The sequence below is a fragment of the Hyperolius riggenbachi genome, chromosome 9 (genome assembly GCF_040937935.1).
Source record: "Hyperolius riggenbachi isolate aHypRig1 chromosome 9, aHypRig1.pri, whole genome shotgun sequence".
In the NCBI taxonomy this organism is placed as follows: Eukaryota; Metazoa; Chordata; class Amphibia; order Anura; family Hyperoliidae; genus Hyperolius; species Hyperolius riggenbachi.
Window position 1 is genome coordinate 16,958,425 of NC_090654.1, and position 23,288 is coordinate 16,981,712.

General features: G+C 43.6%; 1 protein-coding gene across 2 annotated transcripts in view; it reads left to right on the forward strand.

Moving 5' to 3' along the window:
• Positions 1-23,288, forward strand: part of CACNA1I (calcium voltage-gated channel subunit alpha1 I) — a 614,989-nt gene that overhangs the window by 376,400 nt on the left and 215,301 nt on the right. For both annotated transcript variants that reach the window (XM_068252020.1, XM_068252021.1), the window contains 4 exons: positions 4,297-4,387; positions 4,461-4,654; positions 9,154-9,549; positions 20,288-20,388. In XM_068252020.1, the coding sequence (XP_068108121.1) occupies positions 4,297-4,387; positions 4,461-4,654; positions 9,154-9,549; positions 20,288-20,388 (782 nt within the window). The remainder of the gene's footprint in view (positions 1-4,296; positions 4,388-4,460; positions 4,655-9,153; positions 9,550-20,287; positions 20,389-23,288) is intronic.

Genomic DNA, 23,288 nt, shown 5'->3' on the forward strand with positions numbered 1-23,288 from the left:
ATTTCTGACTTTAAAGTCAGAAAACCACTGCGCCTGTGTTGCCGTGTCCTCGATCCCGCTGATGTCATCAAGAGCGCACAGCGCAGGCCCAGTATGGTCTGCGTCTGCGCAGTACACTCCTGGTGACATCAGCAGGAGCGAGGACACGGCAACGCAGGCACAGTGGTTTTCTGACTTTAAAGTCAGAAATTCCATAAGTGAACCGGAGGCGGGGCCGGAGCATTGGGGAGTGGCTGCGCCAACACAGGATGTCTGCGGGGGACCATTAGAAGCCCCGGGCAAGTTCAGCTCATTTTTCCCCGACCCCCCTACAGTATCCCTTTAAGAGATGGTCAGAAATTTCCATTAGAATTAAAATTTCTGATTTTCCAATCGGAAATAGGGTCTCCGATCAGAAAATCGGAACTCGGTTATCACTATTCGGTTATCTGATTTCCATGGAAATCCAATTTACCGCAGCAAGGTCATTTTAGCATAATTACAGAATGCGGAAGCACTGGACCAATCGGAAAATGCTAAATTTTTCATCGGAAATCTGATTGCTGCGGTAATTATAGACCAATCACAAGACTTGGATACTACATTTTTCAAGTCTTCTGATTGGCCTAAAATTTTCATGGTTTTCCAAATTTTGCAGTTAATCACTGCCTTCTCTGATTGGCCCAAGGCTACCTAGTATTTCCAAATTTCCGGTATGCCGCGGTATCAGTAATCTGCATTTTTGGAAATTGGAATTTCCCACCATCCCTAGTAATTCTGCACATGAACCCAACTTTGTTCAAATGACAATAGCGAAGTAGCTGATCTGACATAAACCAGTCCTGCAACCCACTCCATCTCTCCATCATTCCTCCTCTGCAGAGCCAGGACAAGGTCCTCCAGCACCCAAGGCTGAGACACCAAAGTGCGCCCCTCCATCCCTCTCACCCCAGCCGTCACACACTGATTGCTATTAGACTTAGAGATGTCCCAGGGCCACCAACCCCTTAATCTCTAGTTATCTGGCTTGCAGTCACTGCCATGTTTGCCCTTTGTCTTATTTCTCTCTGCTTCATACACAATAGGGAAATGATAGCTGAGTGAGTTGTGCGCCCCCTCCTACACTGCGCCCTGAGGCTGGAGCCTCTCTCGCCTCTGCCTCGGCCCAGCCCTGCTCCTCTGTCCTTCTATACAATAATAATATATACAATAACATCTGTATTTCTACTCCTCCCATTTCACCTCTTCTGACTCCCACCCACTTCTCACCTATCCTCCCATTAAGTATGTACAGTATCTCTGTATGACCATTATTGGTTTTTATGTTTATCAAGTCACATCATTCATGACCAATGTTGCTTGCGAATTTTTTTCACATCGAAAATGCCATTAAAAATTGTTATTTTTATCGCAGAAACACGAAAAATCGAAATAAAAATCACAAACTTATTACAAAATTAATTTCAATGGCATTTTCTGCTCATTTTTGCAAAAAGAATATTGGCATTTTCGCTCATCACTGATCATGACCTCCACTCACTCCCTGTCTATCCTTCCATCCCTTCTGTAATATCTCCTTCCCACGTACCTTTCAACTTTTTCAACCTGCATATTACCTCTCCTTACTGTCATTCTTTCCATGCTCCATGTAAAATTCCCTAATCCTCATCTACCCATTCACCCTCACCTATCCTTTCACCCCACATGTCACCCCTCATTAATCTCTTGAGGACCGCAGTGCAAACCCCCCTAGTGACTAAAGATGTCGCGAACCTCCGATTTTCGGTTCGCGAACCTCTGCGAAAGGTTCGGTTTGCGAAAAAGTTCACGAACCGCAATAGACTTCAATGGGTAGGCGAACTTTAAAATTTTGAAAAATTTCTACTGGCTGCAAAAATGATAGTAAACATGTTTCAAGGGCTCTAATACCTGGAGCTCCCTTCCACCCTTCCACCCTTCTACCTATTCCCTCCTCCCTCCTACCGGAGGGAGGAGGGACTCATCTGCCAGGGAATTATACTATTTCAAAAAACAGTTTACATACCATGGCTGGGAATCGAACCCAGATCTCACTGTGTGGTGGGCAAGTCACCCTAACCACTGTACCACAACAGTGCTAACTGAAGCTGGCCTAGCATTTACTATTTATGCTCAATGCAATAGAAACATTAGGTTGCTTAAAGGGAACCTTAACTGAGAGTGATATGGATGTTTCCTGTAAACAATATCAGTTTCCTGGCAGTCCAGCTGATCTCTGTGACTGCAATAGTGGCTGAATCACACCCTGAAACAAGCATGCAGCTAATCCAGTCTGACTTCAGTCAGAGCACCTGATCTGCATGCTTGTTCAGGGGTTGTGGCTAAAAGTATTAGAGACACAGGATCAGCAGGCGATTCAGGCAACTGGTATTATTTTAAAAGGAAAAATCCATATCCTTCTCAGTTTAGGTTCCCTTTAAGGATTTGTAGCATAAAATCCAACTCACATTGGCTGGGATTTGAACCCGGGTCTCACTGTGTGGTGGGCAAGCACCCTAACCGCTGTACCACAACAGTACCAACTGAAGCTGACCTAGCATTTACTATTTATGCTCAATGCAATAGAAACATTAGGTTGCTTACAGGGAACCTTAACTGAGAGTGATATGGATGTTTCCTGTAAACAATACCAGTTGCCTGGCAGTCCAGCTGATCTCTAATAATATAAGCTACTGATTGGGATAAAGTTAAATTTTTGGTCAGAGTTTCTCTTTAAGGTTGTTTGTAGCATACAGTGTACTCATTAATTAAACCCCTTCCACTCATGAGGGTGTACTAGCAGTATAAGTCAAGCTAGATGGAACCTCTGTATACATTTCCTACACGTTTTTCTAATGCACATTAACAGTGATTTAATGTTTAAATAGTCAGCATTTACAAGGCGTTAATTGTAATTAGTTTCTGCCATATGCTAGACGAGGTTAGCACAGTTCCTTTTTCCCAACAGTATTCTTAGAAAATCTTGATTAAACTTGCTTTATAAAAAGCATTGTCCTCCTCGTTCTGCCAAAGACCTCCCGAGGGTCTCAGTGTGCCGAGTGGTCCAGCCTCGATTTTTTTTCTTAGGTAAACCCCCAGATCCAATCAAATTCATGACTCGTTAAAGCAGTTTTTGGAGGCAGTTGACATTTCGCGATTGAAATTAACTCCTACTAAGTCTGTTTTTTTGTTCTTATCCTCCCATGAATACAGTATTTACATTATTAATGACATGAGATATGAATCATACCGACTAAGCAAATGCCAAATCGCATGAGACATAAAAGAAACTGATTCATACCCGGGTATTTCCGAAAGACTGAAAAACTTCATTTGTCACTCTTCTCAACCCCAAGAAAAACAAGATCTTTTTCAAACCTTTTTATATACAGAGTAAACAAATACTACAGGATATCTACCTGGTTCGCTTGACCTGATTCAAAGTATCCAAAAATAAAGCATCACATAGGAAACACAAGGATAAAAAAAAACATAAAAAATGTATTGCATAAATTTATCAATTGATAATTCAAGCTGAGAATAGATTACACTCACCCTTTTAAAAAACGTTAAAAAGCATTATTAGGCCATGATATGTGAATCAAGTAAAAACAAGAAAAAAACCTAATCCCCCTCCTCCCTCCTCCCCTCTACCTCTGAAATCAATGGCTAGTAACACCTCCTCTTCCTCCTGCCCAGACTGAGCTCCCATGAGCCCTTGCAACTGCCAAGGCTCTCTTAAAACCTGCGGGCGTGGTTTATTTAGTTTAAAGGGAATTAGAGTATTAAAACAAAAACAAAAAAGTATTTGGCTTGAGGAATGCCCTATAAACAATAGGAAAGAAACACAATTATGCAATGAGTAAAAGATCACCTCGGATCCACTTTAAAATAATACCAGTTGCCTGCCTCTCCTGCTGATCCTGTGCCTCTAATGCTTTTAGCCACATCCCCTCAACAAGCATGCAGATCAGGTGCTCTGACTGAAGTCAGACTGGAATAGCTGCATTCTTGTTTTAGGTGTGTGATTCAGCCACTACTGCAGCCAAAGAGTTCAGCAGGACTGCCAGGCAACTGGTATTGTTTAAAAGGAAACATCCATATTCCTCTCAGATTTGAACCCTGGTCTACCAAGGCGGTGCCCTTAACCAGTACACTATCCAGCCACTGCTACGATATGTACAGCATATCAGATATTTTGCAATGCGGCTGCCCTAGACTCAAGCACTGCAGAACCACATTGTTTTCCCTGCAGCCCCACCCGTGAAATTTTCTAAAGAAATGTGCATTTATTTACAGGGGGATGCCAACAGATCATATTCAGATGAATCGAGAAGCTCTTCAAACATGGAAGACAGTGACAAATATCGTGAAATTCAGACTGGATCTGGTAAGAATCTTAGATTTTTATATTTTTGTTTTTGTTAGCGAGTTAACACAATCATTTAACTCTGTATTTTTAGATCCAAAGCTGTGTACGGTTCCAATGACACCGAATGGGCATCTGGAAAGCACCCTTATAACAAACCAGATCACTGGAGGAGTTATGAACACGTCAAGGAATTCTCTACAGAGGGATCAAGTACTGTTAGCTATGGACTGCAGGAAAAACAGTGTCATCTCTTTAGGCCGTATGGCTTATGACCAAAGGTCTCAGGTGAGGAGAAAACCTAGGTTCCATCTCAGTCGAATGAAGTGTTTTTCAAGATTTTGTTATATTTTTTAAGTTAGTGCTGAACCGCTTCTGGACGGCAATGATCGAAATCTACCCCCTGTTCGAAAGCTGTTATTCTGGCCAGAGCATAGATTTTACCTCACTGCCGATGCGCATTCTCATCGCTCTTGTTGCTCCCACTGATCTCATTGCTGTCCCCCTGCTGCAGCTTACTCGCCCTGCCATCTCTATGTCGGCAGTGCTCTGTCTGTGAGCCGGTCATGGGCTAATTTCATTGGTTTCTGACCCTGCCATCAATCAAAGCGCATTGCATTGGCTAACATTGATCACATGGTCAGGAGCCAATGAAAGCTGCTCCTGACTGGCTCACAGAGCTCTGCCGTCATAGAGATGGCAGAGTGGGTGGCCTGAGGCGACAGGTGTGTGGCATGGACGGCGGTACCAGCGATTCATCAAAAGGAGACAGTTTTTGGTTCCAACGGTCTCTGGTCCTTAAAGCGGATGCAAGATGAAAAACTAACTATAACAAGTAACTTGTCTATATATCTTATCTAAAGTTTAGATAAATTACACAGCAAATCTAGCTGCAAACAGCTTTAATAGAAAATGATTATTTCTTCCTGTGATACAATGACAGCAGCCATGTTGTTTGTAAACATTACACAGGGACAGGCTTATCTGTATCTTGATCACTAAGCCTGTGAAAAAAACCTAATCCCCCTCCTCCCCTCTGCCTCTGAAATCAATGGCTAGTAACACCTCCTCCTCCTCCTGCCCAGACTGAGCTCCCATGAGCCCTTGCTACTGCCAAGGCTCTCTGAAAACCTGTGGGCGTGGTTTATTTTCTTTATAGGGAATTGGAGTATTAAAACAAAAACAAAAAAGCATTTGGCTTGAGGAATGCTCTATAAACAATAGGAAAGGAACACAATTATGCAATGAGTAAAAGTTCATCTCGGATCCACTTTAAGGGGCCAGAGAATGCTGGTACTGAAGGAGTTAACAAGTAAGCCTTCTCTGAATCACACAGTCTTGTGAACCCTTTGATACTGTATGTATTTGATGGCAATACCCCTAAAATGGTAAAAATTATTTCCAAACATAGCAGTATATGAAAATGGCTTCTAAGCTTGATTAAATGTATATATGATGTGGTTTACTATAAAAAGAAGATAATTAAAATGTTGATCAGGTTATGGTGAATGTATTTCGGCAAGCAGAAGTATGTTCTAAATTCATAACAATAACAAAAACTACAGGGCCACAGCTGAAGCAGTAAAACAATGGTAAAATATACACAGAGTCAATGGCCCACAATATAAAACTTCAATGTTTATTTAGGATTCATTAAAAGTACTGAGTTTTACAAAATTATCAAAATAACAAAACTGACTATGGCCTCAATTCACTAAGATCATGCTGGAGATAATAAGGTAAGAGAAAACTCACCTCCACACAGTGAGAGAGTTATCTTATCTCTACATCCTTAAGTTACCTCCTCTGTAGTTAATTTACCTCCTCTGTAGTTAATTTACCTCCTCTGTAGTTAATTTACCTCCTCTGTAGTTAATTTACCTCCTCTGTAGTTATTGTCACACACAGTTAATAAACAGCCTGTCTAACTCTGGAGTTATTTTAAGGATTGAAGAGTTAACTTAAAGACAGAAGAGTTAACTTTAGGTTTGCCTAAGGCAAAATGTTTCCTGAATACGACATGCCTCATCACCATGGTGATCACTCTAGAAACATTATTAGACAGGAGATAAGCTTAGTGAATTGAGGCCTATGTATAGTGGTAAGCTATAACAGTCCTGTAATATTATAATAGATATCTTGACACCCAGTGGGTTAAACATTATTTCTAGTGGGAATGTCCTAAAACATTTTGTGGTCAATGTAACACTTTTTCGAAGGACTGGAAATGAGTAGAGAGGTGGAAAAGATCGATTCACCAACGCTAAACTTGCAGTGCTGTTGTGGGCATCCAGTGTATTGGTATTTTTAACCCCCTTGGCGGTATGAAAAATACCGCCAGGGGGCAGCGCAGCAGTTTTTTTTTTTATTTATTTTTTTTAAATCATGTAGCGAGCCCAGGGCTCGCTACATGATAGCCGCTGCTCAGCGGCATCCCCCCAGCCCCGCCGATTGCCTCCGGCGATAGGCGATCAGGAAATCCCGTTCAAAGAACGGGATTTCCTGGAGGGCTTCCCCCGTCGCCATGGCGACGGGGCGGGATGACGTCACCGACGTCAGCGACGTCGGGGACGTCATTGGGAGACCCGATCCACCCCTTGGCGCTGCCTGGCACTGATTGGCCAGGCAGCGCAGGGGTCTGGGGGGGGGGGCGCGCGCCGCACCGGATAGCGGCGATCGGGCGCGTGGCGGCGGCGATCGGGGTGCTGGCACAGCTAGCAAAGTGCTAGCTGCGTCCAGCAAAAAAAAAAAATTATTTAAATCGGCCCAGCAGGGCCTGAGCGGCACCCTCCGGCGGCTTACCCCGTGTCACACACGGGGTTACCGCTAAGGAGGTTAAGAGTCTTGTTTAACCTTTTAACCCCCAAATTAATGAGTGGCTTGCAAGTGCCTTAGGGCAATTTATTTTAGAAAATGTTATTTCTTATGCATGGTATTTAATTGTTACCAGGCAGCACACTTAATCAGGTCACACACATGTTAAAATCACACACATTTTCCCACAGAGCAGAAAACCACGCAATGCCACACATATAATAAGAGTCAAGAGGATTTTTTCTATGTGTTCATGTTTCCAATATTTTCGTTTTTTGCACTTTCTGCAGGATAAAACTTTTCTTTACACTTGTCTACTTTTTACCCACCTACCATGTGCATTTCTAATGCTATTGGGTTTTGCCATAATTAAACGAATCGCACAAAAAGTTACGTGTGGAAAGCACAAATGAAAACAGAATCATATTGCGCCACAGTATTCAATATTCAGCCACAATATCACATAGTCAAGTGTTATATATTAACAGATATTAGGCTTAAAGAGACACTTAAGTCTCATAAAAATCATCTTTTTATTTCAAAAATGTCTTTAACATGATAGCCCTAACTAAAATGCTGCATCACCGCGGCTGAAATGTAACTAAATCCCCCCTAACTCCCCCCTCTCTCTACCGCAAAATCCACGACTTTCTTGGTCGTGGATTTTGCTGCCCTGTGTGCTTCCGTGAGAGGCAGAGCTATGAGCCGCAGCTCTGCCTCCTTACGTGTCAAACAGCGCATATCTCTGCCTCTCCCCACCCCTCTCAGTGAAGGAAGACTGAGAGGGGCAGGCGGAGGCAGCGATCTGTGCTGATAGACGCGTGGAGAGGCAGAGCTGCAGCTGAAAGCTCTGCCTCTCACGGAAGCACTGCCCAGATTGCCCCCTGGGGAGTTTGGGGGGATTCAGTTAGATTACTGCCACGGGGATGCGTCGTTTTAGTTAGGGCTATCATGTTAAAGACATTTTTGAAATAAAAAGATGATTTTTATGAGACTTCAGAGTCTCTTTAAGCTACTAGGTGGCAATGTGGGAAGGCAGGAGAGATGGCAGAGGAGTTCTGCTGGTAATGCCTTTAGAAGTACAAACCAAGTGATCGCCGATCATTCGACTGCGTGGCATTTATTTCATTCCACTCAAGCAACACCTCAATTAAACACATCACTGGTGGTGGAGAGCTGTGTTATCTCTTATAAGGTAACTTAGAGATAATGGGGAAATAATTAAACCATGAATTTTAATGATTCCTAGGTATGAAATGGGCTGATACTTAAAACAAGAAGAGATGTGACACATGACCGAGTCTGATGCTGCGCCCTACACAGCAGGAAAAAGATTATTATCTCGCCCAAAGATCTTGTACAGGTTTAGCAGAGCACTGGAAAATCCCATCAATAGATCCCATGCCTGCATTGTTATTTCCCATCATGCAGTTAGAAGTAATATTGAAAAGTTTTAATGTTTGATAGTCATTCACAGAATTCAAATCCAGTTTACCTTTACCATTGACTTAATATAGGAGAAAATATGGAAACATTACCAAGCACTTACATTTGAAATTGCCCACCTAGAATTTGATCCGAGAAACTATTAACACATAAGCAGCTTCAATAGAGTTCACTGCTTCTGACCTCAGTCGGCAGAACTCGTTGTGCTGTAAATTATTGGCATGATTTGATCTCTCTCTACTAGCAGAAAATATAGAAAGTGAAAGCAGAAGTGCTGTGTTATTGTCTCACACTGCCCCCTAGTGACAAGTGGCCATAAATACACATTACAGTATTACTAATTCGAATTTAAGAAAGGTAACAAAGAAGAAATAAAAAAAATGTGCTGAAATAAATTGGTCTGGAGCACTTGCAAGCCTCGAAAAAAAATTGGCTGATAAAGGGTTAAAATATTCATTTTGTACGAGAACGACATAATTTCTTTGGAGGAATTTCATCTTATACATTTGCAACTTTATGATTTGCAGGCAAGTTCACGGCCCCATCAGTGGAGCAGAAGTGGAGCCTGGGGTAGCCGGAGATCCAGCTGGAACAGCCTAGGACGCCGGCCGAGTATTAAGCCAAGACCATGTACAGCTGAACACGAATCATTACTCTCTCGAGGAGAGGATCACAGAGACAGAATGCATACCAGGAGAGCATCTAGCCTGAAACACAGGAGAGCGATGTCCCTGGACAATAAGGGCTCTTCAGACGTTCCAGAACATTCTGGACCTCATGCTAACCATAGGGCATCTACCAAAGGCACAACTTCCACTGGGGATTATCAGGATATGAGTGTCAAAGCATCTCAGATCATGAAGGATGTTTTTCCAAAGATGAACAACCGCAAAGATAAGGAGGAAGAGGAGGAAATTGATTATGTAAGTATAGAGCTGAACTCATGATCTTACAGGGTAACCTGAAGTGGCATGTAGCAAGATAACATTATCACACAAAACCAATCTTACTTGGAACTTGTCTGTGTTCTTTTTTTCCCCTAATTTCCCTGAAAAGGCTAAAAAAATAAGTACATACACATCATAATTGTCATCCTTCAGGGTTTGGGAAATGATGTTTCGGGCAACAATTTGGGGAACAATGTTGTACAGACACATACCTATCCTTGAGGCTAGCAATGTGTTCTGTAACTATGGAGGGGGGCAGAGGGGTGATGTGCAGGAGACAATGGAAAAGCTCCCATTGGTTGGGAAGTTGAAAATTATGGTCAGCCGTGCTTGGGCGTTGGGGGTCATTAAAGATCCAACAGGACTTATCCTTAACAATGCCCGATGTTGTGCAGGATTGATTAATGGACACTGTACACACAGAATGATCGTCTGCTGAAAGGGTCGTTATCAGTTGCTTCAGCCGATGGTTATCACATTTGTACAGACCTTTAAGCTGGCCATACACTGGCCCGATTTGCCGCCGTTTCGACAGCAGATTCGATCACTGGGATCGAATCTGCTGCCAATCGTTCGCGCTACACGCCGAATTTCGATCCATTTCGTCTGATCCCGTCGATCGCTCCGTGCGGAAAATTACCGTCGATCGCCCGCGGGTAGGGAGCGCGTCGCTAGCGGCATTCGAGTGCCTGACGACCGACGCATTAGAGCAGCAATACATTACCTGCTCCGCCGGCGCAACTGCCCCCTGGTCACCGCTCTGGTCTCCGGCATGCTTCAGTTCCTCCTGCCCGGCAGGAAGTTTAAACAGTAGAGGGCGCTCTACTGTTTAAACTTCCTGCCGGGCAGGAAGAAGTAAAGCATGCCGGACCTGGAGACCAGAGCGGAGACGGAGCAGCGGTAACCGGGGGCAGTCACGCCGGCGGAGCAGGTAATGTATGCGGCGGGGGAGGGGAGCGGCAGCAGCAGCACCACCACCACAACAGATTGTGAACGGTTTCAGGCTGAAATCGGTTCACAATCTGTTTGCAGTAAAGGTAGCCATACGATCCCTCTCTGATCAGATTCGATCAGAGAGGGATCTATCTGTTGGTCGAATCTGATGGCAAATCGACCAGTGTATGGCTACCTTTAGTTTTTTCTAAAGTTGGATAAAGTGGTACTGAAACTCACTTCTTCCTGATACCGGGTCACAAAATGTGATGTGTGGTTGTACAGCTTTGTACAGCAGAGAAGAGGAAATATTCAGCATGTCAATTCCCTGTGTGGGTGCTTTCAAACCTAGATATTCAACTCTTCAAAACAAAATAAGGACAAGGGATTCTGGGAAAGCCTAAATTAGCTTGATTTCTAGAAATACAATTGTTTAGCCTATTGGTCCATTTTTTTTCCAGGTTTCATTGAAAGTACACCTAAATCCAAAAGCAACGTTCTGAACAGAATATCCATTTCAGAACATGCTTCCCACTGCACTACAGATTTCTCCCTCACACAGGGACACAGGAGGATGTAAGGACTGTGGATTATGATGTTGAATAGTAGCTTTTGTACATTCAGAAAGTTTCACAGATGCTATTTTATAGTGATAATCCAGGAGGTATGCTGGCAAGCAGATCGTTACCAACATGTGATAACCCACAGTCTATCAAAAGTGCCATCTCACTGGATACAACTGGAAAGATATATGTGGTTGCTGTTGAGTCCAAATGTTCAAGTCGTCCAATCTGTGTGTCTTTTAAATTTGATGGCAACAGACACAGGTCTCGAATAGTTAGCTACTCGAATTCGTGATTAAAATAAGGCTTAATTGCCTCAGCTGTGTGCATGGGAGACGAGGGGTTACTTACCCAGAATTCTGCCGGCTTCTATGCTTATCACATGTCATGCACGCGGCCTATTGGACACGTTGCATCTCTCACTACCGCACACTTCCTCTTTCAAGCCGGAAGGAGGAAGTGCGTGGTAGTGAGTCTTGCAACGTGTCCCATAGGCCGTGTGCATGACATGTGATAAGCATAGAAGCCGGCGGAATTCTGGGTAAGTAACCCCTCGTCTCCCATGCACACAGCTGAGGCAGTTAAGCCTCATGTAAATCACGAATTCAAGTAGCTAACTACTCATGAGCCCATCCCTGTTCCAGACAAAAAAGCCTTTTCTCAAGCCCACAATATGCAACATATGCACTTACTGATACATAGACACCTTCACCCTTAAAGTGGACCTGAACTCTTGCACAGGACAGAAGGAAAACATAGAGAAATGCACCCTGTATGTATTTAGAGAGTTTAGCCTGTCTAATCCCCCCTCATCTGTGACTAATCACAAGTGTTATTTGATCTCTCAGCTGAATCAGTTGGCTGCATCTTCAGAGCAGGTAATTTTCACACACAGGATGTTATCCCTATGTCTGCTCCAATGAAAGCAGGAAGTAGACATACTGCAGATTTATTGCAGGTTTTGTATCAGCTGTAACAAAAAAATGTTTTTCTTTTAAGGTTATTATGCTATTGCTTATCTTTTAGAGCGGAAAGGAAGTTCTGAGTTCCGGTCCGCTTTAAAGGAGTCATCAGGCATAATAAAACATAACTGATTTACTTACCCGGGGCTTCCTCCAGCCCCTTGCAGCTGAAATGTCCCACACCGCATCTCTGATCGCAGCCGCCAGCCCAAGGTCCATGTGCAGAGGTCGACCTCTGCTACTGTGCCTGTGCAAGCGCCGCTGTCAATCAGGTCCACCTTGTCCGCGGCTACCGCGCAGGCGCAGTAGTTCTGCATCTGCGCAGCATGCCGCGGACAACATGAGCTTGATTGACAGCGGCACTTCACACAGGCGGTAAGGACAACCTTGAGGTCGTCCTCTGCACCGTGCAGGAAACCCGGGTCGGTGGCTGCAAGCAGAGCTTTCAGAGTGGGACAGACAGCTTCAAGGGGCTGGAGGAAGGCCCATGTAAGTAAATCAGCTATTTTTTAATTTGCCTGATGACTCCTTTAAATAAATAACAGCTAAACACCAATCAGAATGCAATACTTAAATTCAAAAGATCCAATCAAAATGAGTTACCTTAGGCCGGCCTGATGGAAGACCGCAGGTTTTGACATGTGACCAAAGAAATGCAAAGCATGTCCAATGATGTAGTCAAGCTGGGGTAGACTCAGGAGACAGGCACACCAATCTAGTGATTTTAAAGCATCCTCAACTTCCATCATTGGTAAAACTAAATATTTTCTAATTTTAAAGCGGACCCAAACCAAACATTTTTTTAATTAAAAATATTTAGTTGCACCACTCTGACACATACAAAGATAAATAAACACTCCTTCAAGCCTATGATCATTTCAGTGCATGCTTTTTACCCTTCTCTTTTCATAGCTAGGGTTATACTGGGGGCAGCCATTAGCAATTCCTCCATTGCCAGACCCCATCTACTCCACCAGTTTGCCGGAAAAATCCCGGCAATTTGAAAGGAAGGGAGGGGTTCCTCCAATAAATGTAAAATATTTTATATTTGTCATCATGCAGTTGAAAAAAGGCTGCTATTTATTATTATATTTTAGAAAATAGATTTTATTTCTGAAATCTTGTATTTTTAATTTGGGTCCACTTTAAGTTAATTTATGCATGATTTGATTGTTTTATTTAACAAAATCTTTATCTTTACAATATTTTTTTTGCAATGTAAATGACCCAAATGATGTTGATAAAGATAATTATAGTTTCTATTTTAGTGTAGTTTTAGATTAATTATTTTGTCCCATTTAAGCAATTTAAAATTAAAAATCATTTTAGGATAATTAAGACTATTTTCTCTTAGTTGATTTGAATTGTTGATCATGCACCATTATATTTTGTACTCATGTAAGAACACTATTATGCCCTACTTTATTCTTATTACCATATTTTCTAAAAGTAATACCTACTTGCAATAGAGAGCCGGCTAATTTAAGAGTGTATGTAACTGCAAAATATTTTATATATGCTTCAGAGCTGGATTTACAGCTCAGGAGCCTGTAGGCACAGGCATTCTTGCACCTTAACCCATTCAGGTTCCGTCGTTTTCACGTGAGAAATGTTCACCTCCCATTTATTAGCCTATAACTTTATCACTACTTATCACAATGAACTGATCTATATCTTGTTTTTTCCGCCACCAATTAGGCTTTGTTTGGGGGGTACATTTTGCTAAGAGCCACTTTACTGTAAATGCATTTTAACAGGAAGAATAAGAAAAAAACAGAAAAAATCAATATTTCTCAGTTTTCAGCCATTAAAGTTTTAAAATAATACATGCCTACATAATTAAAACTCACGTATTGTATTTGCCCATATGTCCCGGTTATTACACCGTTAAAATTATGTCCCTATCACAATGTATGGCGACAATATTTTATTTGGAAATAAAGGTGAATTTTTTCCGTTTTGCATCTATCACTATTTACAAGTTTAAAATATAGAAATATTTCATCTTTCCTTTGATATTTAAAAAGTTTAGACCCTTAGGTAAATATTTACATTTTTTTTTATTGTAATGTTTTTTTTTTATATTAAACATTTTATTTGGGTATTTTTGGGAGGGTGGGATGTAAAGTATAGTTTGATAATGTAATTGTGTGTTGTTTTTAATTTTTTTTAATTTTAGTTGTAGTTTTACTTTTTGGCCACAAGATGGCGGCCATGAGTTTGTTTACATGACGTCACTCTAAGCGTAACACACGCTTAGAGCGACGCATCGGGGAAGGGAACGGCCAGAAAAAGCACAGCTTCCGAGAGAAGCTGTCGCTTTTTCAGCGGGGGAGAGGAATCAGTGATCGGGCACCATAGCCCGATACATTGATTCCATGGCTACCGAAACCGCGGCCGGGAGTGCGTGTGCACGCGCGCGATCGGCCGCGGTAGCACGCGGTAGTGCGCATGGTTCCTGGACGTAGTTTCTACGTCCAGGAACTAAAATAGGTTAAAGTTTGCTTCAGTGCTCCCAAGTAATCTGCGCATCCCTGCCGCTAAACGAGGGCTGCAAAGCCCCCAGATCGCCCAGGGGGCAATTCACCGGCATTTCCTGGAAGGGGCAGAGCTTTCAGCTTCAGCTCTGCCCCTCCTGACATCAATCGACGCACGGATCACCGCTGCTCCCCACCCCTCTCTGTGAAGGAAGAGTGAGAGGGGCGGGCAGAGGCGGCGATGCGCCGCGATTGTGAAATTCCTTATGCGGCCCAGCCTCATCCTGACTTTGCCTCCTGCGGCCCCCAGGTAAATTGAGTTTGAGACCCCTGCTGTAGGGGGTCGGGGGAAAATGAGTTGAACTTACCCGGGGCTTCTAACTGTCCCCTGCAGACATCCTGTGCCCGCGCAGCCACTCCCTGATGCTCCGGCCCCGCCTCCGGTTCACTTCTGGAATTTCAAACTTTAAAGTCTGAAAACCACTGCGCCTGTGTTGCCGTGTCCCCGCTCCCGCTGACATCCCCAGGAGTGTTTTGCGCAGGCCCAGTATGGTCTGCGTCTGCGCAGTACACTCCTGGTGACATCAGCGGGATTGAGGACATGGCAACGCAGGCGCAGTGGTTTTCAGACTTTAAAGTCTGAAATTCCAGAAGTGAACCGGAGGCGGGGCCGGAGCAGCGGTGAGTGGCTTTGCCAACACAGGATGTCTGCGGGGGACAGTTAGAAGCCCCGGGTAAGTTCAACTCATTTTCCCCCGACCCCCTACAGTGTCCCTTTAAACCCTGCTTTTCAATTCAGGCCACACCCACATATTAGGTAGGCATTCCTCCTACCCTGACTAGATAGCCAGATTTTCCCCAGTATTTGGTAACCCCATTAATCTAGGTAGTAGATGTGCCCCCCTCCCCCCAAATACAGGGAGCTAGGTGTGCCCCCACCCCAGTATTAAGTAGCCTCCCAGTAGGTAGGGGGGCATTTGGGGAGGGGAGCTGCCTCTCCTAAATAAGGCGCCTGTAAGCACTTGCCTACAGGCCCCTTATGGTAAATCCGGCCCTGATATGCTCATTAATTTAATAAAGTGGCTTTAGGAGAGCAGAGCCATGATTTAGTATTACATTTACTTTCTACATTTTTATTACACCGGTCACATCTTTAAAGGGGCACTACAGCAAAAAGCTGTACTATTTAAAATATGTGCAAACATATACAAAATAAGAAGTACATTTTTTCCAGAGTAAAATGAGCCATAAATGACTTTTCTCCTATGTTGCTGTCACTTACAGTAGGCAGTAGAAATCTGACAGAAGTGACAGGTTTTGGAGTAGTCCATCCCTTTATAGGGGATTCTCAGGGATGTATTTATTTTCAAAAGCACTTAGTGAATGGCAGTTGCTCTGTCTAACTGCCAAAAAACTGTGTAGGGAGCAGGGAAGCTGGCCAACATCATTGTTTAAATCCTTTTTAGGGAATATCTTTATAAAGAATAAAAGTCTCGCTGAAAATCACCTATGAAGAAATGGACTAGTCCAAAACCTGTCACTTCTGTCAGATTTCTACTGCCTACTGTAAGTGGCAGCCACATAGGAGAAAAGTAATTTATGGCTCATTTTACTCTGGAAGAAACGTACTTCTTATTTGTATGTGTTTGCACATATTTAACATTTTGCAGTTTTTCGCTGTAGTGCCCCTTTAAATCCACAAATTATCTCTGCAATAAACTGCATATTAATTATATTTATTTTTTAAACGTTTTGGGCCATATGCAATTCACTTTTTCTCCTGAGTTTTCTCCTAGGAGATAATTTTTCATCTTCGATTTATAATTACTTTTTAGCACTTTGCAATGGAAAAAGTGACAAAAAATGATAGGTGAAAAAGTACTGTCAAAATTATTTTGAGTATTAGTTTGCATGCTCATGGTGTAAAAGGCATTTTACTTACAAGTAGTGAAAATATCACCTGGGAGAAAACTCAGGTGAAAAAGTAAAATTGTGTGCGGCCCGGTATGTTTACACATCAAAAAACACATACCGTATATACTCGCAAGCAAGCTGAATTTTCACCCCCCCAAAAACTGGCCCAAAAGTTGAGGGGTCGGCTTGCTTGCGAGTCATGTGGTCTGCGCCCCCCACCCCGCCGCTCCCCCCGCGGCCGCCGCTGCTATTACCGTAGCCAGCGCCGCTTCCTGTATTCCCCTCTCCTGCTTGCTCGCTCGTAACTAATTCACAGCAGCGCTCTCCACGGCTGCTGTGATGATGAGGCAGAAGCAGGAGAGAGAGAGAGCGGTTCCCATACTATCCCGCGATACAGGAAGCCGCTCTCTCTCCTGCTTCCTGCCTCATCATCACAGCAGCTGTGGAGAGCGCTGCAGTGAATTAGTTACCGTCGAGCGAGCAGGAGAGGGGAATACAGGAAGCGGCTACCATACTGGGCACTTTACTAGCTATACTGGGCACGATACTAGCTATACTGGGCACTTTACTAGCTATACTGGGCACTATACTAGCTATACTGGGCACTATACTACCTATACTGGGGCACTACATACCCATACTGGGCACTTTACTATCTATATTGGGCACTATACTAGCTATACTGGGACACTACCTACCCATACTGGGCACTTTACTAGCTATACTGGGCACTTTACTAGCTATACTGGGCGCTATACTGGGGCACTATACTAGCTATACTGGGACACACTGGAGGGAACACGCGGCCAGCATTAACTACCCCCGGCTTATATGGGGGTCAATCATTTTCTCCTGATTTTTCTGGTAAAAGTTGGGGGTTCGGCTTATATGCGGGTCGGCTTGCTTGCAAGTATATATGGTACATAAATAGAAATATATATTTTTATACTTTCATAAAAAGCAATACATTTTGTTATTTAACAATTATTCAATTATAACAATTAAAATAACAACATTTTCAGTAATCATGTACAGCTGGGGAAAAAAAGCTTTTGCATATGTGAAATAAAGGCTCCGGGATATAGCCGTTAGTAGAATATTGGAGACCCTAAAACCTACACCTATATTCGACTATTAGTGTTCATTTTTGTTATTAAAATATCAGTAAATATTACCAATATTTTACTGCAGCTAAACCTAACCCTACCCTCACACAGCTAGCCATTAAAAAGTATTACTTTTACGAAACTTTGTGTTTTCAACCTGCATATACTTTCACACAGAAATGCCTAACTCTAACCAAGCCCCCTGACATCTAACCTTAAAATCCCCCTGTAAAACCTTCACTGTTCCCCCCAGCACAAACCCCATTTCTGACTCCTAACTTGAACTATCCACCAGTGGAAACCCCCTTCTTGAGGCCTAATGTTAACCACCCCCCAACCACATGACCACAAATATTAACAATCAATGATCATATTCAAAATAAACTATATTAACAATAAATGTTACTGGGCAACAGAATTTCTGTTTGGGGGCCCCGTCGCTGCTAATTAACATTAGTGCCAATGCCAGGGCCCAAATTGTCCATTTGCCGCAGGTGCCCAAATTTCCTATTTCCAAAGTTCTGAGCAAGTGAAAAATGTAAATGTTTAGCTTTATTTTTCCCCTATTATGGTGCATGGGGACATCACTGAAAGGCCTATAAAAACATTAAATCGAGATTGTCAGCCATAAAATCATATTCTATTTACCCACTGCTCTATGATTATTATGCAGCCTGGCTCTATTTGGTACATTGTGAACGAGAGGGAAGCTTGTTATCTCCCCTTCTACATTACTGCTCCTCACTTATTGGCTGAGGGCAGTTCAGTGTGACTGGCTGAGTCTGGGAAGGGAAATACACTTCACCTCCTCTGCAGATGCTGCTGAAATACGATCTATCCTGTGCTCACATGTGTTTACAAAGCAAGCTAGATATGACAGTGCATTTCCTACGATAAAAAAGAGTAAGGGAGAAAATTCCATTCCAGGATTGGCTTCAGTCAGGATGGAAAATGCCTCGAACAGTTTTCTCTTTACGTACTATATAAAATTCACTGAAATCAAAGTGTGGACAGTAAAATGCATATGTTATGTAAGTAAAATATGTACCGTATTTTTCGTCATATAAGACGCTCCGGCATATAAGACGCACACAGATTTAGAGGGCAAAAATCAGGAAAAAAAGAAAAAAACTAAACTTAGGTGTGTCTATGATGGACTTTTTACCCCCTCCCCCCCTTTCCAGTTACATTACATACTATTACACCACATAAGGGGACAGTGTTATGATTGGTTGTTCCCATGTTGCCTGCCTATGTTCCTCTATGTGGTCAGTGTAGTGATTGGCTGTTCCTGTGTCCCCCTGTGCTGGTCCTGTGCTGTGTCCCCCTGTGCCTGCTGTGTCCCCCTGTGCCTGCTGTGTTCCCCTGTTCTGCCTGCCATGTCCCCCTGTTGTGCCTGCAGCCCCCTGTGTCAGTGTCCCCCTATTGTGCCAGTGTCCCCCTGTTGTGCCAGTTGTGCCAGTGTCCCCCTGTGGCAGTGTCCCCCTGTTGTGGCAGTGTCCCCCTATTGTGGCAGTATCCCCTGTGCCTGTGGCCCCCTGTTGTCCGTGTGTCCTCCAGTGCCATTGTCCCCCTGTGCAGGCAGCGTGAGTACACATACATTACCTGCTCCTGCCGCCGCGCTCCTGGCTCCCCGATCCTCTTCTTCCATCTCCCGCTGCTGCCCCCATCAAACATCGCTGGCCGGTCTTAGCCGCAGGGATACGCTATCAGCACACCACGTGTCGGGGTCACGCATGCCGCCAAACAACGCTGGCCGGTCCTAATTAGCCGCGCAGGGATACGCTATCAGCGTGTGCCGGGTCACACATGCGTATGCGTGACCCCGGCACACGTGGTGTGCTGATAGTGTATCCCTGCGCGGCTAATGAGGACCGGCCAGCGTTGTTCGGCGGCATGCGTGTGATGATAGCGTATCCATGCGGCTAATTAAGACCGGCCAGCGATGTTCTGCGGGGGCAGCAGCTGGCAGCGGTAAATGGAAGAAGAGGATCGGGGAGCCAGGATTGGAGCCAGGAGCGCGGCGGCAGGAGCAGGTAATGTATATAGTGCTTCCCTGCGCACCTCTGCATCCCGAAATCCGTACCTTTGCCACATAAGACGCACCCACTTTTCCCCCAACATTTTGGGGAAGAAAAAGTGCGTCTTATACGGCGAAAAATACGGGTTTATTTACTTATATATGTGTTTTTTCCCTGAGATAGTATGGCTTTCCCGGCTGCTTTAAGATGTCTGGAAATTTTCAAAAGCACCCATGTTGAGACTGTATCTCATTCCAAAATTCGAATCAAATTTACATTAAACCCAATTGATACTTTTAATGTGGGAAATTGTGCTTGGCATAATTTACTGTTTACATCATTTTTAAAATGATAGTGCCATTTGTGTCTTTTTTTTTTATATATAGTCAAGGTCTGATCTGTAGTATTATACAATGCACTGTAATGGATTGTACATAACCTGCATTATATTACTATTTCAGGGATCATTGCCAAGTATTTATAGGACAGGAACCGATGACAGGAGCAAATAATAGCCCTCTTGATATTGTAGTCATTTCTACAGAAGGTTAAACACTCTGACATGCACGGAGAGTTTACGAAAAAGGTAGTGACACTCTGCTGATTCGAGACAGCCGATGACAGCTCCAATTACTTGCAAACAAGTCTCTAGTAAATGCATTCTGTACATAGGAAAAATAAAAGGCTGAACTGGTGGTATTTGGGATCATGTTAATACATCACCTGTTCTCTCCGCAGAGTATATGTTTTCGTGTAAGGAAAATGATGGAGGTCTACCGGCCGGATTGGTGTGAATTACGGGAAGACTGGTCCATATTCCTTTTCTCTCCACAAAACAGGTAATAACTATGATGCATGCTTACTGTATATTCATAGGCATACTTAGCAGAGCAGGATCATACACCAGGCAACCTAAGCAGGTGCTTGGGGCCTACTGGAGTCAAGGGGCCCACCTGCTACCTTCTTTGACCTCTCTCCATTTCAGCTACCAAAAAGACCACAAGGGGGCCCCAAATCTATTACAGGTAGTCCCCGGTTTACGAACGCCCGACTTACGAATGATCCGCCGATACGAATGCCTGCCGGCCTACCGCAATGAGGTCACGCCGCTGGGGACTACCTCTACTGCGCCATTTTTAATGCAGAGTAAGCACAGCGGAAGATAGATAGAGGACATAAAACCTGATCCTCGGCGGTGGAAGATCCCATCGTGCTGCCCGGAAGCTGCACGGCCCGTCCTCTCGCTCCGTCCACTGTCCTCCCAGCGGCTTCTCATGCATCGCATAATGACGCAATCAGGAAAAGCCCCCTAGTGGCGGCGCCTCCTGATGCGTCATTATGCAACGCATGTGAAGCCGCCAGGGACTACCTCTTCTGCGCCATTTTTAATGCAGAGTAAGCGCAGCGGAAGGTAGATAGAGGACATCTCACCTGATCCTCGGCGGTAGACGAGATGCGACGCATGAGAAGCCGCCGTGAGGACAGTGGATGGAGTGAGAGGACGGGCCGCACAGCTTCCGGGCAGCACAATGGGACATTCTACCGCAGAAGATCAGGTGAGATGTCCTCTATCTACCTTCCGCTGTGCTTACTCTGCATTAAAAACGGGGGCAAAGGGGGCTGTCCCGACAGATTCAGGTTAAGAACGAGCCGACAGTCCCTATCTCATTCATTAACCGAGGACTACCTGTACTTTGTCTAGGAACCCATCACATCTCTATCCACCTCTGATGCTTAGAACCTCACCTCTGCCAGCTCAAAACCATTTAAAAAACCAATTCCTGTGTCATCCGTTAGGTTAAGCATTAATTCCAATGAATGTTTTCTTGTGTTTGGCATTTTGATATAATAAAATTATAAACCGCACGCTAGGTTGATTACATTGTTGAGTATTGTAAAATCATTTGTGTTATTGGAAATAAAATGTAAAATTAAAAAGTTAAAAACTGCTTAAAATTGGCCTACTCCAGATGATGATGGTGACAATGATGAAGTTTTATGACATCATTTGGATTTTGCGAAGACCAGATCCAAGTTGGATATGTTCAGTAAAGTACCTACTCTAAAAATACCCATTGTACATGAAGGGAGCTTCTATGAATGAAGAACCATGGGTGTCTACTAAAACAGATACCAACATTTTATTAAAGAACAGTTGTACAACCATAGAAAATCTTCTATCTATGGTTGGACATCACTTGTTCTTTAACCAGCTCCCGACCGCCTAACGCCGATCAGTGGTGGGAGCCTGGTTGTCTATGGACCAGCCTAACACGGTGGGTGGGATTAGAAGGGAATGTGCGATCGCTCGCACGTGTGTTGCCTGCTAGTAAACAAAGTGGGGATCCATCATCAGCCTGCCAGCCACGATAGGAGCTGGTAGGCTGCAATAAAAAAAGGCAATAAACATTTGTACAGTGATCTAGCACAGCGCTGTAAAGGGGGCTGCTCTGTCACTTAACTGTCCCTCCTAACAGCTCCCAATCCAATCACATACATAGGCTGATGCCTATGTATGGGTATTGCTATGCATTGCAGTCTAGGGCCAATTTAGGGGGGGTTAATTAAAAGAAATAGTGATTTCTATTAAAAAAAAATTCAATTGTAATTCATTAAAAAAAATCACAGCAGCAATCAGAGCCCACCAAAGTAAAGCTCTATTAGTTGCAAGGAAAGGAGGTAAAATTAATTTGGGTGCTAAGTTGTATAACTGAGCAATAAATCGTTAAAATAGAAAAAAAAGAAATGATGAATTGTAAAAAATATGGCCTGGCCACTGGGAAGTATAAACACTGGTCCTCAAGAGGTCAATAAGATCTTGTTACCTGTTTTAGTGGACACCGATGGTTCCTATGGTTCTCGAGGCTTGATTCACTATGAAAAATAGCATGCCTTATCAAAGTTAATACACCTTATCAAAGTTAACATGCCTCATCAAAGTTAACACGCCTTATCAGAGTAGCTCAGCGAGTACTACGAACCCGCAGGGGCTCAGGGCGGGACGAGTGGAGCTCTCCTCATTGCCATACATTCGTAGCGCTCGCTATGCTACTCTGATATGGCGTGTTAACTTTGATAAGGTGTGCTAACTTTGATAAGGCATGCTATTTTTCTTAGTGAATCAAGCCCTTTGTATTTTTTGCCACTTATTTATCATTTGCAATCAGTTACAGATACATAATTTTTTCTGTTTAAAGTGAACTTAAAGTGAAAATAAACTGATGAAATAAACAAGTGTCCCAGAGCTAAAATACATGAACTATTTACCTTTTTTATCTATCTCCTGCACTTAGAAGTTGTTCTCTGCTAGGGGAGAATTTTATGGCTGTTATTCAATGGTAGGTGAGTGTCACGCTATAATCTAAGAAGGATCCGACAAGAAAGAAGCTGTCACTTGCATGCCTGCAGGTTTAATCTTTCAGACAGGAAAAGAAAAAAAAATACTTTGGTATTAATATGTTTTGTACTGTACATACACATGCTTATCTCATCATGTCACATCAAGTACACTTTAAAAGGATGCCCTTGAGATGCGACATAGAAGACCTCCAGGCAGATCCGGATCATCCACAAGGCAATTTAGGCAAGTGCTTAGCACCTGGAGAGAGTCCAGAGGCCTAATTTATTTAAAGGGATACTGTAGGGGTCGGGGGAAAATGAGTTGAACTTACCCGGGGCTTCTAACGGTCCCCCGCAGACATCCTGTGCCCGCGCAGCCTCTCACCGATGCTCCAGCCCC